Below are 14,352 nucleotides of genomic sequence, written 5' to 3'. Positions count from 1 at the left end.
GTCAAATTTCTTTTATACAGTTGAAATTTTAATTTAATTAAGAGTGTTTATTTTATAATTTTATAATTATATATATCATATAAAATTATTAAATGATAATCCAACTACAACATATTTATATTTAATTTTTTTAATAAATTTTCTATAATATCTGTTTCTACATATTTTTATTTTTCAAATGAATATAAAAGAAAATTATACAGTTAGAATTATTTTTAATTTTATATTATTAATATTATGTTACACGGATCAACTACTGGTGATAACATTATTTTGCAGTAATTTTTATTTTGACACGTTGATATAACTCAAGGTGGTTAAGATAAACTTTGAAAATTATATTTGCTATTTTCTTCTGTACATAAGCTGATTCAGCTTGTTTCGTTCTGATTTTCAGAAAATTTTATTTTTTTATTTTTCGTATTTTAATACTTTCAATAAATTTTTTTAATATTTTAAGTAATTGTTTTTAATTTTTAGACACACTTAACATAAATACACTTAAAAAATATAATACTTATAAAAAATCTTTAAAAAATACACTAAATACCAAAAAAATATGAAAATTCAATATATTTTTCGTATTTTTGTGTATTTATTAATTTTTTAAAATATTTTTTCACAAATATTTTACTATTTAGATATATCTAAGTAAGACGCATCTAAAAAAATAAAAATAAAAAATTGCTTAAAATTTTAAAAATATTCACTAAAAACAAAAAACACAAATTTCAAAAACAAAAATCAAACACACTGAATAGTTTTTTTTTTTTTTTTTTTAAGGATAGGAAAGGAATAATAAAAAAAATGTATTTTTTCTTTTCGTCTTTTTAGTCGGATTAAAAAAATGAGAAGAAAACGACCATATATTTGTGAAGGAAAAAATAAAAAATAAATATAAAAAAAAAAACCTTATGTTGTTAAGTTAACTATTAAAAATGAATATAAATAAGTAATATATCCCTTTCTAGTTTCTTTTCCATCAATAAATCTAAAATCCAAACATACGTAAAGTTTTATGCCAATCCTGTTCTATATCAGTATTGTTTTTCAATCCTATAGAGTATATGCAATCAATCTTCTCACAACTAAATCAATCATTTAAACAAGGAAAAATAAGCAGTGTGAGAAATTAAAAATTGAAATATTATTACAACTTGTATCTCTGAAATTTGTATTAAAAATATAAAAAAAAAAAGACCCAATTTAGCTCCCGATACAGGTGCGAGAGAGAGATAGACCTAATCTTTATAACACTCACATAAAATACTTCAAAAAATACACTATATTGGGTACAAATCTAACCTTTGCACATACTTGTACAAAATGTTTAAAAAAAATATGCCAATTTTTTATTCTCATAATGGCTGAGGATAAAAACAAAATACGCCCAATTTAGTCCCAGCTGGATAGGATTTGTAAGGGACAAACTGGGTACAAATCTAACGTTTGCATACACTCCTACCAAATGCATTATCGCGAATCAAACTTGCCATGCCAGCCATCTGAAGAGAAACCAAGACTTAGTCAAGTGGCTGAAGCTTCCAACAATAGACAAAAACACATGGACACGTAAACACATAAATTCTTAAAAAATACACAACACAGCACGTCTAGAACATGTGCAAAACATATAATTGTATATGTTTATTATATGTAAAATTTGAATATTATATATTTATTTTTTTTAAATTCATCAACATTGGGTATACTATTCCAATGAAGAGAAAAAATTAAAAAATGAAACATCATCCAGTGATGTCTTAGCATGTCCCCAATGTGTCCGATTAAAATATGTGTGTGTGTGTGAGTTCCTCCAATGTGTCTGAAGCAGACACCAGTACATGACCTCTGGAGAGGTATCCATGCTTCATAGACAAGAGGCTACACTGAACTATACCATCACTAGCTCAGAAGCTTAAAGCTTCCAATAAACCCGCAGCCTATGTAAAATGCCAGCAACCGCACCCCAAAACAGTATCTCTGCAAAGACTACATAAAGGAGAATGCCCACTCTTCTTGAATGCCAAACTCCTATGAAAATGTGCTTCTGGATCCAGTATATCTGACATGGATTGGTTCACACAGTTTAGATAACAATAAAACAATACAAGTTTTACAAAGTTTTGGACAAACAGTAAGTATAGGATGTTGATTCATAGTATGCCACGTGGCTCAGGAGTGTTGGATCACCCATGAATCCAAAAAGTTTAAACTGTTAGGAAAGTGCTCAATAATGCATAATAAGCTCTTCAATAGCCTCCCTCATGTGCAAACCTATCTTGCACGTGGAGATACAAACATGTAAAGCAACATAATGAAAATGGGGAAACAAATGTAAATAGGGGGACTTGAAGCCAAGGTCTCCCAAAACCTGAGCTCTGATACCATGTTAACGGAGATTAACATCACAAGGAAGAGAGAAATCCTCATGGCTACCCAAAACATTTATTAACTACATTAAAATTACATGACTCATAAACCCTAATAAAAGAGAAGCAAGAGACTAAACTACACCCAAGAATAAATAAAATACAAAAATACATTTCCTAAAAAGGAGATCTAACTATTCTTATGTAGCACAGTTGTCAGGATAAATGTAGTTCTATTCTAGTGAGTAAACATGATACATTTTTACAACAAACAAGTAGATTAAGAACACTCCTAAAACAAGATTACCTTAGACCTGGAATGTGGGGCATGCTAATAGTATGGTTTAGCTTCATTACGATTAGCATCATATGACGGTAAAATTTGGTAATTAAAACAGCTAAATAAGTCACTCTTCCATACAGTTTTGTTTCTTATTAACAAGGGAGGGAAAAAAATTTCCAAAAATGTTAGTAACCACTACTGTTTGTCTATAAAATCCAAAGAGAAGATAGGTCAAGAACTAGAAAGATCAGCCAAACCAACTTCAAATTCAAGGAGCAGCTACGGAAATTGGAAACTGGGCCAGCCAAGCATATACTTTTCTAAAATTATCCACTATGTTTTCTTGCATCTGCTGCACATTTAATTATTCACCGATGAGAAAATACATTCATAATTGATTTCTGACCCAATAATAGCTACCTGCTTATATGCAGGCCATCCCAAGAGGACTCAAAAACTCCGTAGAAACTCCTAAGGCTCTAAAGTCATAGAGAATTGACTGATAAACACATGAGCATACAAGCACATATGTGCAACATATAGGTTTCATCAAAATGGCAGAGAGAGAGAGGGAGAGAGAGTGTAATTTTTACTTGGCAAAATGCACCTGGTTTAGATAAACTAGATTAAGGGGATCACCACCCATGAATCCCTCCTTTATAGCGGAGAGGAACTGCAATTTTACTCTGCAGCCCTTGATTGCACTTCTTAAACAAAGGACATCAAAATAAGGCAGCTAGAAATTGAACAAATTAGATGACTTGAAAACATACCAGTGTATTATGGGGATCACCATAATACCACCCATTAATGAATGCTGCAAAGATGCCTTCAGCTGCCATAACATAGACAAGCATAGCATTCATGCCAATCCATTCCAATGGCAGAAACAGATACTTCAAATTCCAAATATCAACCTGGCATAGAAGAGTATCAACTTCAGATCAAATTAAGTCTGATAAAGCAGAAATCTAAGGTCCTTGTCATTTGAGTAGCTAAAGAATTAGTGTACAATGCACATCAATGTTCATTGTCCATAAACAAATTTGCATCAAATTGGTGGAACCAGCAATAAATGATCCCATCTACACGCACTATGACCCACAATCACTTTCTGTTTCTTTTTCTATTTTGCAGGAATTTGAGAATTACGGTGAACAGTAGACCCTAAATCAAAAGCAAAAGACAAAGGTTAAGAGAATGTGTTAATGGGCTAGAGCTTTAGCGAGAGTCTTGTTATATTCTTGAATACAAGTGAGTCACTTCTCTTGAGATGATATGATTCAATTGGTAAATGCGAGGATTTCCCTAAAAATGTTGTTATTGCACAGGTGCCCCTGTTGTCTTAGAATGATTATTGTCTAATTTAATAATATGGATCACCAAACCTTGGGAAAACCTTCTATACCCAAATACAAGAAAATAACCATAAAATCAGCGAAACAAAAATTTTTTAATAAGAGTTTACCAGAGTATAGAAGGCTGAGAACACCAATGCTGCTGCTCCTGATGTTACACAGACATAGCTGAAAGTGAACAGCTGCTTATTCAAAGGAATCGCTGCACCAGGGAAGCAATGAGATATGGAAGGATGCAAAGAAGAGATATACTTTAGAATTGCCTCTATTTCATGCTCTCCAGTTCTCACCATTTGTGAAATGAAGAGTGATTCCCAAAACAAGGAGTGCAAGACCCATCACAATCCAATGTATTAGTCTAGATGAGTGACTCTGAAATTCGTAGATTCAACAAATGAGTGACAGTCAATCAGATTTGTGCAGAACAGTATTTACTTAAAATGAAAGACTGAACCTTCATATGGATAAGCACATGTCCATAATGCACTCCGATGATTGTAGAGAGGATAGCTGATATTGAACTGCAGTTAGTGGCAGAATCAGAAAATTAAATTAGAGGGAGCACTTACTAATTACAATATCAAAAAATTTTATAAAAATATTTCACGCAAGTTTTTACGATTGATTTCGAGAAATATCAAAAAAATAATGTTATTTATAACTAGTATATCATGGACAATACAAAAAAATATGGATATAAGTCTTAAAATAAATTATAGGGCAAATTACAAATACACTCCCTGAGATTGATTAAAATACAAATCACCCCTTGTGATTTTGGAAATTACATTCTACCCCTGAGGTTTCTAATTTTATAACAAATTGCCCCCTTTTATTAATGAATTATAAAGTCAATTAACAGTTTTTAATGATATTAAAAGTATGTTTCAATTAATAATTTAGGTAATTTTATTATTGTATAAAAGAACAATTATGAATTTTATTTTTGTAGTTAATTCTGTTAAATAAAAAATACTAACAATGAGGTATTTGTAATTTTCCAAACCACATGGAGTAATTTGTATTTTAAGCAAATCTCATGGAGTGTATTTGTAATTTACCGTAAATTATATAATAATAAATTATTTTTTTATACAAAATTTGATTAAAAATTCAATATAATGATAATATCACGTCATCATTAGTATGTGATATCACCAACTAATAGTAAATAAACACATAGAGAGTGAACCTCACATGACATGTTAAATGTAACTAACAATTCAATAAATTTCATATCTTTATACTGAGATTACTTATACTTGCATGTCAATAACAATGACATCACTGCTGCATTCAAAAATTTTCGTAAAATTTTCATAGATAATATGGTTTATAGTACTCACTTCATTTTCAATTAAAACAACCATTATTGTTCTCATAATTTTTAAAATGTCATTGACATTTCACTCTAATAATATTTTTATTTTTTTTATTTAAAATATTTTCTTTATATTTATAAAAAAAAAAATTCTCAAAATCCAAGGGGGGCACGTCACCCCCCTGGTCCCTAAGTCCCTCCGCCAGTGACTGCAGTTGCAAACAAATCCAAATATAAAGTTGTGGACACATGTTCTCAATGTTGACTATAATAAAACCAAACCAAATCCCAATCAAGTCGGATCAGCTACATGAATTTTTTTTTACCATTTTTCTTTATCAGTGGCTATATACTCAGTTAAATTAAATACTTTCATATCATATTTTACTACTGAATCTATGTCAGTGTAGGTCTTTCCCTCTACATTTCCAATTGAAGTGATCATATCACTCTTCTTTACTGTTACATCCATAGATTTTCTTTGTACATGACCAAACCATCTCAGCATGTGTTTCTATTAAATTATCTTCAATTAGTCTTACTTTATCGTCAATTTTCTAACCACCTTTGGGTCTCATAACGGGTTCACTCATAATTGAGCAAAACCTGATCAAGGCACCTACCCAGTGAAAGCTATGAGATATTACATCTCGCTCAATACACAAGTGAAAAAGTAATTGTGAAGCACAACAAACCTTAGAATTCCTTCAGGTTCAAAAGGTGCCCAGCACCATGATGGAGCATCATTCAGAAAAGGCCCTTCATAAGGGGAATTCTTAGTGCAAGCCTGCATTACTTCAGGGAAGATGAGAATTTCACAAATGCATGCTAGTAAACTAGCGGTCTAAATACCAAATAATTCAATAAAAAGAAGAATAAGAGAAGAAAAATCATTCACCTTAGATCTCTTCCAAGCTGGATGTTCATACATGTGATTGATACCAAGCACTTCTCTGTCAATATAACCCACTGCATTGCAAGGAGGATCCAGTTTTCCTCTTACACCACAAGTTACCTGAAATTAACATTAATTGACTATTCAAGATATGTGAGTGAAATAGAATTCCTCTGTTTGACTTTGTTTAAAATTTCAGATAAGGTGCATCCTTTGAACATAATCACCATAGGGGATAATGCAACTGCTAAAATAAACCAACTGAAATAAAAATGCACCCATTTATCAAAATGATGCATACTGGGAAATGACCTCATTTTTTCAAGTAGACCAATTATATACATACTTGAGAAGACTCTCATTAATTTTCATAACAGAGAGGGTAATTCAGAACCTAAAATTAATAGATAATTAGTCAAGATTTAACAACATATTAGGCATGCTTTTCATTCTGGTGTATGTTAAAAATTACAAAATACAATTTTAGTGGCATCTTTATCATATAGTAATAGATTACAACAAGGTATGTAGCCAAAAGGAGAGATTCATAGAAGAGTGGTGTGAGATATTAGCAACCAGGGACCTACAGTCAAAATCTTCCCATAATCAGCACTATCCATATTGTGGACAGTGAAATGCCAATCTGGAACATAAATTCCATAAATTACAGCCAAGTAAACAATAAGAACACATGCTCCGACCAGCCTGCAAATTCAAAATCAGAGTTACATTTTAAAAAAAATTATCCCAAAAATATAATAGCTATCATCACAAACCAAGAGAAAACTTAAAGCATCTAACTTACCAATGCCAACAATATAACCTGAATATCGAGAACCTGACACGTGATAGATCCTTGGCTTGAGCATCTTTGGTTAAGATTTCTATTAATGCCACTACCAAATATGCCAGAGCAATTCTCTAAAAAGGGTAAAAAAAATTACTGCATAAAAATCCACTTACTAAAAAATAATATTTGTGATGAAACTCTACCACAGAAAATTGTGAACAAAACTACCTGCAGAATGCCACACCACCTTATCTTTTTCATGTCCACGCCATATGTTAATTTGTCGGGAGCGTGTGAATAACCTCCTTCATAACATAATGCAGCCAAGTTAGCATCCCAAGTAACACCGAAATATGTCCTTATAGGAAAACATCTTAATGTGAAATGTAATTTTATTGCTAAAATTCAGGTTGAAAACACAAGTTGAAAACTATGTTACACGGACTCGGGTATATATGTCTAAGGTCTGATTAATCTAATTCTCATGTCCAAAGATATGAAAACACTGTTAGATTTTCAATAGTAAGCAACAGAAGTATGAAAGTCTCCACATATTAAAAGTGTGTACCCAACAACATCATCTTGGCCCGTAAAGGGAGTGCTTTTTAGCCACTATTCATCAAACAATGCAAAGACAAACTCTTGTTCTTTTGGCTAGAAAGTTACCTAGCATTGTAGTGTTTATGTTGCATTTTGAACTAGGGAATCAACTTCGTTATCATTTATATGCAAAACCAAAGTTTTGGTGCTTTAAAGGACAATAAGGAAAATTCATGCAGAGCAAGTACAAAAATGAAACAAAAACTCACCTTGTAACAGGAGGCCCCAAAAGAGGAGTTTAAGAGTTCTAAGGATAACCTTTCTGGTGGCTATAAGCCAGTTGGGTATTCTCTATGCATAAAAAATCAAGGATAAATGCATGGTAATAACAACTCTGAAAATCCACATTGTTACTTTGAATAAAATTGATAAACTAACCTTGAGAGCAAGTGCAATTGCCATCCCCACAATGAATAGGAAGAACGGCATCACAAAGTCGGCGAGATTGCAACCATTCCACGGTGCATGCCCAATCATAGGCCATTCACCTCCCGCATCATCAACCAAAATCATCAACTACAATTCACATTTCGTACGACTTTTTGTGAGTACCATGTCAAAATAGTATAACACAAGTCAGAAGGAAGGACATTGTATGAGACCAATGCTACGGGTGTGGACCAACAATTGGCAGTCCATCAGGGTCGATGCCATTTAAGTCATATCAGCATGAAACAAGTAAACTGAAGACAAAATGCCAAAACTTCCTCAACCTAAAATTTCTAGTGGAAATATCAAATAATTCACTTATTCCATCATTACCGATTCAAATATACAAGTAGATGATTTGACTTATGTGGTTTCTGTAAAGTTTGTAGTTTCTAGCTACTTCTGTTGAGTCACTAACCATTTACTTTGTCCTTTTTCTCTGTCATAAAAGCATTAAATGAATATTGTAAAAAAAGACGGCTAAATTACAGAGTATTGTCGGAGTGTACGTTGAAAAAGTGATTAGCTAAAGTAATAAAGTGGGATTTGGGCTAGATATTTTGACTAATTTCACTGGATATCCTCTTACAATGCTGGTAGCAATTACATTACATACATAGCCAGGTCCTCTACTCTGTTGACTAATTCTAGGTATATCACCATTACAAATGCATGTTCAGCAATCTTAATACAAGTACCACACAACCAAATTGACTTCCCAAAGTCGAAAATATGGCATGTTAAAGAGTCTTTTGGCTCAAATTTGTTTTTCAATAACATATTACAAAAATATGACCCCAAACTACTTGATAAAATACCAAACTATTTGATAAAATACCACAATTTTTGAAATCACAAGTTATAGGTAAGGGTAATAAATGAAACAAACAGCTCAAGCTGGACTCGTTAAAAATTCGATCGAGCTCAACTCATTAAGTAAACCAGCCAATCTTGAAGAACTCATTAAAGTTTTCAAACCAAGCTTCGGTTTGGTTCGATAAATCTAAAATTATGTAAAAATACCAAACTACTCGAGTTTGGCTCAACAAAAGCTAGTTTGAGATCGGCTCGAAAGTTTAACCAACCAAAATGAACAAATTTTGAAATTTGTTAAAAACCAAACGTGAACAGTTAATTATTCGGCTCGATTATCATCCCTAGTTATAGGTCGTCTTATTTAGATGAAAAAAAATTGAGAACGAATTTGTGAAGTGAAAGTAAAAAGGAAGGAAAGAGCGATTGAAATAAAAGCTTAAAGCTCATCCAAACACAGCAGCTTGTTTTGAGAACGAATTTGTGAAGTGAAAACGAGAACTTGTTTTGATATATTGTTTTGTTTTCAGATTTTTTAGGGAAAAAAAAAAAGAAGAAAAGTTTTCACTTTTAAAACACAGCAGCTTTAAGCTTATATTTCAATCCTCATCCAAACACAGCAGCTTGCGAAGCTTAAAGCTCGCAAAATTTGAAAAGTGTAAACTTTTCTTCTTCTTTTTTTCCTAAAAATTCTGAAAACAAAGCAATATATCAAAACAAGTACTCGTTTTCACTTTCCAAAAAAAAACATAAGTGATTCACTCATTTCATCAAACACTAAGGTGTAATAATTGAAAGTTTGAAGAGAGAGAGAGAGAGAGAGAGAGAGAGAGACGTACAGAGACGGTGAGGCCTCTGAAAATGTCGAGAGAGGCAACACGCTTGGTATTGAGAGGAATGTCGTTGTTGTTTTGTTGTTCCTCCAATTCGTGAGGTGGTGCTTGTTGTGAAACAACGATAAGGCGGTGCTGGTTATCATCGTCGGCTTTGAGGTCCGCCATGTCCGGCACTCTTCCGAGACACCACTGGACAAAGAAAATGTTTGACTGATGATCACTGATTTGCTAGTATTTGGATGAGATTTTGCAGTGACAGTGATGCGATATTCGTTAGAGAGGAGATTAAGTGAAAATATATTTATTAGGAAAATAGATTGAGTAATGATTAGTGATAGAATTGTTAATTTATTTTTAATATAAATATTTTATTTTATATTAAAAATAATTTAAAATAAATGCTAAAATAAACTGTTGCATTTGGTAAAAATATAAATTTTTTATATAAAATAGATTTAATTTGCTTATTATTTTCTTAATTTTATCTAAAATTTAGCCAAATTAATCCTTATATTGAGGGGGATTACTAAGCCTCTCGGACTATTTCTCCTCCTCCTCTCAAATTATCACCAAACAAGTTGTGTGTGGGATCTATAGTTATAGCACTCTAATCTCGCTTTTCCCGCCGGTAAACAAACATGGCCTCTGAGTAATGTTAGAAACCTCTCAAATTTTATTAAATTTTTTATCAAAAGATTCACATGCATGAGATTTACATGGAATCCACATGGTGTTGGTCTTACACGAGACATTTGGTAAAACTTTTAAGGTTTCTAGTATTTTTTGGGATATTATGATATATTAGGCCATCTCCAACGTTTAACCAACTCCATCACCAAATTTGAATTTGGTGAAAAGTACTTTTTTTTTTCTCTCCAACGATTTTATTAAAGCTATACCAAATTGAGAACATCTCAAATCTTTCACCAAACTAATGAGGATGTTTTGTGTCTTTCAACAAATCACTGTTTATTACAGTTGTATTTTCACCACCAGATGTCCTTCTAGGTGACCAGCTCAAGGCAAATTTTTGTGAAAATTATACACTGGGAGGTTGACCCCCCGAATGACCACTTAATTGGTGAAAATTTTACATTGATCAGTCGACCACTCGATCGATCAGTGGTTTGATGAAAAGACAAATTCTTAAGTTGGAGCAAGCGATATCAAAAAGAGTTTTTACTCAAATTTTTATTCAAATTTGATTAAAAAAATAATGCACCGTTGGAGATGCCCTTAGGTGGTTGAGGAATATAAGAGGCATAATGGCCTTGGTTAGGAAGTTGACTATTTGACTTTTTAACTATTTTAGCCTAGTTAAAATAGTTGTGTTTAGAAAATTGTTAGTTTTTTTTTTTTTTATATAGTTGATTTGATAGTTGTGAGAGAAAAATTGTAAAAACCTGAATTTTTAGACAACTAATTAGTTTATTAAAAATAATATTAATAGTGATTATTAAACTATTAAATTATATTGTTATAATATTAATAGCACCATAATTAATACTAATATTAAATTCTTTTAAATAATTTTTTTTGGTCTTGCTATGATTAAATTTCTGTATCAAAATACATTGTGGAAACTAAATGAGTTAAATAAATAGTAACTGAATTAATCAGAGGATAGTGGGGAGCAAAATATCTAGTGACTAAGTTATATATATTTATTTTAAAAAAAAATTCAAATCAAATCAAATCAAAAATTTATTTTGGGAAGAGAAGGTCAACCAAGCATGCCAGGCACGCCTTGCTTGCTTGCTGCCACTCTATGCTCATGTGATGCCCCAAATTTTTTTTTTTGAAACGTCATAAGATTTAAATAACGATAACTCGCTAGATAAAGTTTCAACTACTAATTAGGAACTTTTAAGTTCTTACATGGTCAAAGTCCAACAACAAAATAAAACTACAAGTTCACACACAACGTCACAACATAGTTAAATCCTAATACAAGAGATAATAGGATTTTATTTTGATAAAATATTGACTCTAAGTCAGCCAAGGTTCGATATTGGCAGCAGCTCCAATTTCAGCCTCAGTCCCTTCTTCGACATAATCTGGCATGAAACGTCAGGGCAACAAAATATATGCCATGAGTTTTGCAACACAGTAAAAAAACGTAACTAACCTACCATTCTTTTTAAGAGAAAAATAATAATATTCTAAACATGAGATAACAATATAATTATACACAGAAATTACAACCATTAGAATAATTTCAGTAATTTTAATAAATTAGGTGACACTCGAAATCTCACCAAAGAGATTTAACTTACCAACCACTAAGCATGGCAACGGTTAATTTGAAACCCTCCCTTGGTCAAATATTTAAGTGTTACCAACCGTAACTACCAGGGATGCCCACGTCCGGAGTTATATACCCAAGTAGTGGCATCCGTAGTCTACCCCAAGGAAACGGTCTGCAGGGGTAAGTAACCTCCCTGTGTGCCACCTGCACATCCACCCTTATTCTAAAACCGAATACCGAAAAGGGGTCAACACATCCACCCTTATTCTAAGTCTCGTGCCATCTTAGAGTTTCGCAACACAGTTTACGTGAGAATTCTCAAAACCAGGGCTCACCCTGAACAACCGGTATTAACCGTCAATCCCTTGATTTCATACACTCTTTAAAACCAAGACTCACTCTGAAAACTGGTATTAACCGTCAATTGTTAACTTTGTATGTGCCTTTAATCCTTTCAGTTAATTTTGATATTAGTCACAAATAATTCTAATTTTTAATCACAAATGATGTTATACCAACTCATTAAAATTCCCAACATAAAATATTACACATGTCACACAATAATAAATAAATGTACAGCATTTAAATAAACAATTTATTTAAATCATGGTATAAAATAATAATTTGGATACAAAGAAAATAAACCAAAGTCACACACATGCATGGATTTTTAATTTACAAGATTAGACTACCACAATATTAAATAAACCACAATACACCCATACATGGATTACTAATTTACTATATTTGATGGATTGGACCAACACAATAACTAGTTTTTATCCAAATAAATAATTGAAGTGATGATCTTAAATCTGTCTAGAAATTTTCAGGTTATACCTTAGGTAATAAAAATTATAAATAAATTATTTATACAGTTCTAATATTCAATAAATATGTTTGGGTCATTTTTCAGAAATAAATTCCCAAAAATAAGTTATAAATAATTCTGTAAAATTCCCAGAAATTTTATCACACAGATTTATCACACTTCCTTATTTTAATTCCATGCTTAAATTTATAGATCAAACTCATAATATAAAAATTTATCATGAAACTAGACTTCTCAAATTTCATCTTTTAGTTAGAAATTACCAGATTTGGCTTAGTATAAAATTTTAAATAAATTTTCAAATACATGGTAAAATCTGTCTCACAGTTTCAGATTTAGTTAAAATTTTGTATAAATTCATAGAAAGCTCAAAAATTGTTACCAAAATTTTTGGATGAACTAGACATCATTATCAACAACTTTGTAGAATAAATCATCTCGAAATTTTGAGTGTAAAATTGTCTAAAAATTCGAGCAACATTCTGGTAGATTCAAAATAGACTATTTTCATCACAGTTTCAGATTTAGTTAAAAATTTGTATAAATTCGTAGAAAGCTCAAAAATTGTTGCCAAAATTCTTGGATGAACTAGACATCATTATCAACAACTTTGTAGAAGAAATCATCTTGAAATTTTGAGTATAAAATTGTCTAAAAATTCGGACAACATTCTGACAGATTCAAAACAGACTATTTTCATCACAAAATTCCTACACATATATATAAAATTTCTATTTATGAGTAGTCATTTTAATCACAAAGAAGTAATCTGAAAGTTTCACTAATAAAAAGAAATGAGAGGGTTGAGAGGGTTTTCTTACTAAAATCTTCAATTAATGAATCATTGACCAAATCTTTAACTCCTCTTCAATTCTTTACTTTCCCAAGCTATTTCCTTAGCCTTTCTTTACCATTTCCAGCACATGAATTCTAAGCTTTGAAATCTCTCTCTCTACAATGTCTCAACTCTTAAACCCCTTCTTCTTCTTCTTCTTCTTTTTTTTTTTTTTTTTTTTTTTGAAATGCTCTCAACACAATGCACAATGCACAATACATACACCTCATTCTTTCATTACACACCACGTGTGCACATGGACACTAACACATTTCATTGAGGCTCCAGCACATCACTCACATGCACACACACCCACAGCATATTTCTCAATACACCCACACCCATAAACACTCTCACTTCTAGACTCTTACATAATTCAATTTATATTTTTGCTTAATTTAATTGAGCAACACTTAATTTTAATAAATCTTGATTAACACATAATTAAATTAATCAACATAATCACAAATCCCACATAATTTAATTGGTCTAATTTGACTTCCCAATTAATTTTGTTTAATTTTTATCATTCTAAATCATATTTCAAATCAAACTTCCAAAAGGTTCCAAATATCAAATTAAACTTATTGAGCTCATCAATTTTGGTTTCTCAAACCTTTAAGGCCTTCAATTTCAGATCAAACTCAAAATCTTCATCTATAATTTACATATTCAATTGAGCATCTCATAAATAAATTTAGTTCATAATAATCTAAATTATCAAACCTCACAACTCAATT

General features: G+C 31.4%; 1 protein-coding gene and 1 long non-coding RNA gene across 3 annotated transcripts; both read right to left on the bottom strand.

Annotated features, from left to right (window-relative positions):
* Nucleotides 1-1,100: 1,100 nt before the first annotated feature.
* LOC114270739 (heparan-alpha-glucosaminide N-acetyltransferase-like protein (DUF1624)) lies at nucleotides 1,101-10,033 on the bottom strand. Of its 2 annotated transcripts, XM_082870201.1 has the most exons (14): nucleotides 9,701-10,033; nucleotides 7,998-8,135; nucleotides 7,829-7,910; nucleotides 7,248-7,324; nucleotides 7,035-7,150; nucleotides 6,817-6,934; nucleotides 6,233-6,349; nucleotides 6,030-6,121; nucleotides 4,468-4,534; nucleotides 4,304-4,385; nucleotides 4,124-4,215; nucleotides 3,429-3,572; nucleotides 1,901-2,065; nucleotides 1,101-1,505 (listed from the first exon to the last, which is right to left on the bottom strand). In XM_082870201.1, exons 1-13 carry the CDS (start codon nucleotides 9,860-9,862, stop codon nucleotides 1,919-1,921), a joined length of 1,434 nt encoding a protein of 477 aa, XP_082726327.1. In that variant the 5' UTR covers nucleotides 9,863-10,033; the 3' UTR covers nucleotides 1,101-1,505; nucleotides 1,901-1,918. The 2 variants fall into 2 exon arrangements, with proteins under 2 accessions (XP_082726327.1, XP_028068114.2); XM_028212313.2 differs by lacking the exon at nucleotides 1,901-2,065.
* Nucleotides 10,034-11,531: 1,498 nt separating this feature from the next.
* On the bottom strand, nucleotides 11,532-13,803 carry LOC145790924 (uncharacterized). Its single transcript, XR_014330329.1, has 2 exons — nucleotides 13,599-13,803; nucleotides 11,532-11,754 (listed from the first exon to the last, which is right to left on the bottom strand). It is a non-coding gene; the product is annotated as an uncharacterized LOC145790924 (long non-coding RNA).
* Nucleotides 13,804-14,352: the final 549 nt, after the last annotated feature.

The sequence above is a fragment of the Camellia sinensis genome, chromosome 5 (assembly GCF_055761805.1).
Source record: "Camellia sinensis isolate YWXY chromosome 5, ASM5576180v1, whole genome shotgun sequence".
NCBI lineage: Eukaryota > Viridiplantae > Streptophyta > Magnoliopsida > Ericales > Theaceae > Camellia > Camellia sinensis.
The sequence above is the reverse complement of the archived record's forward strand: the minus strand, read 5'-3'. Positions and strand labels throughout refer to the sequence as shown.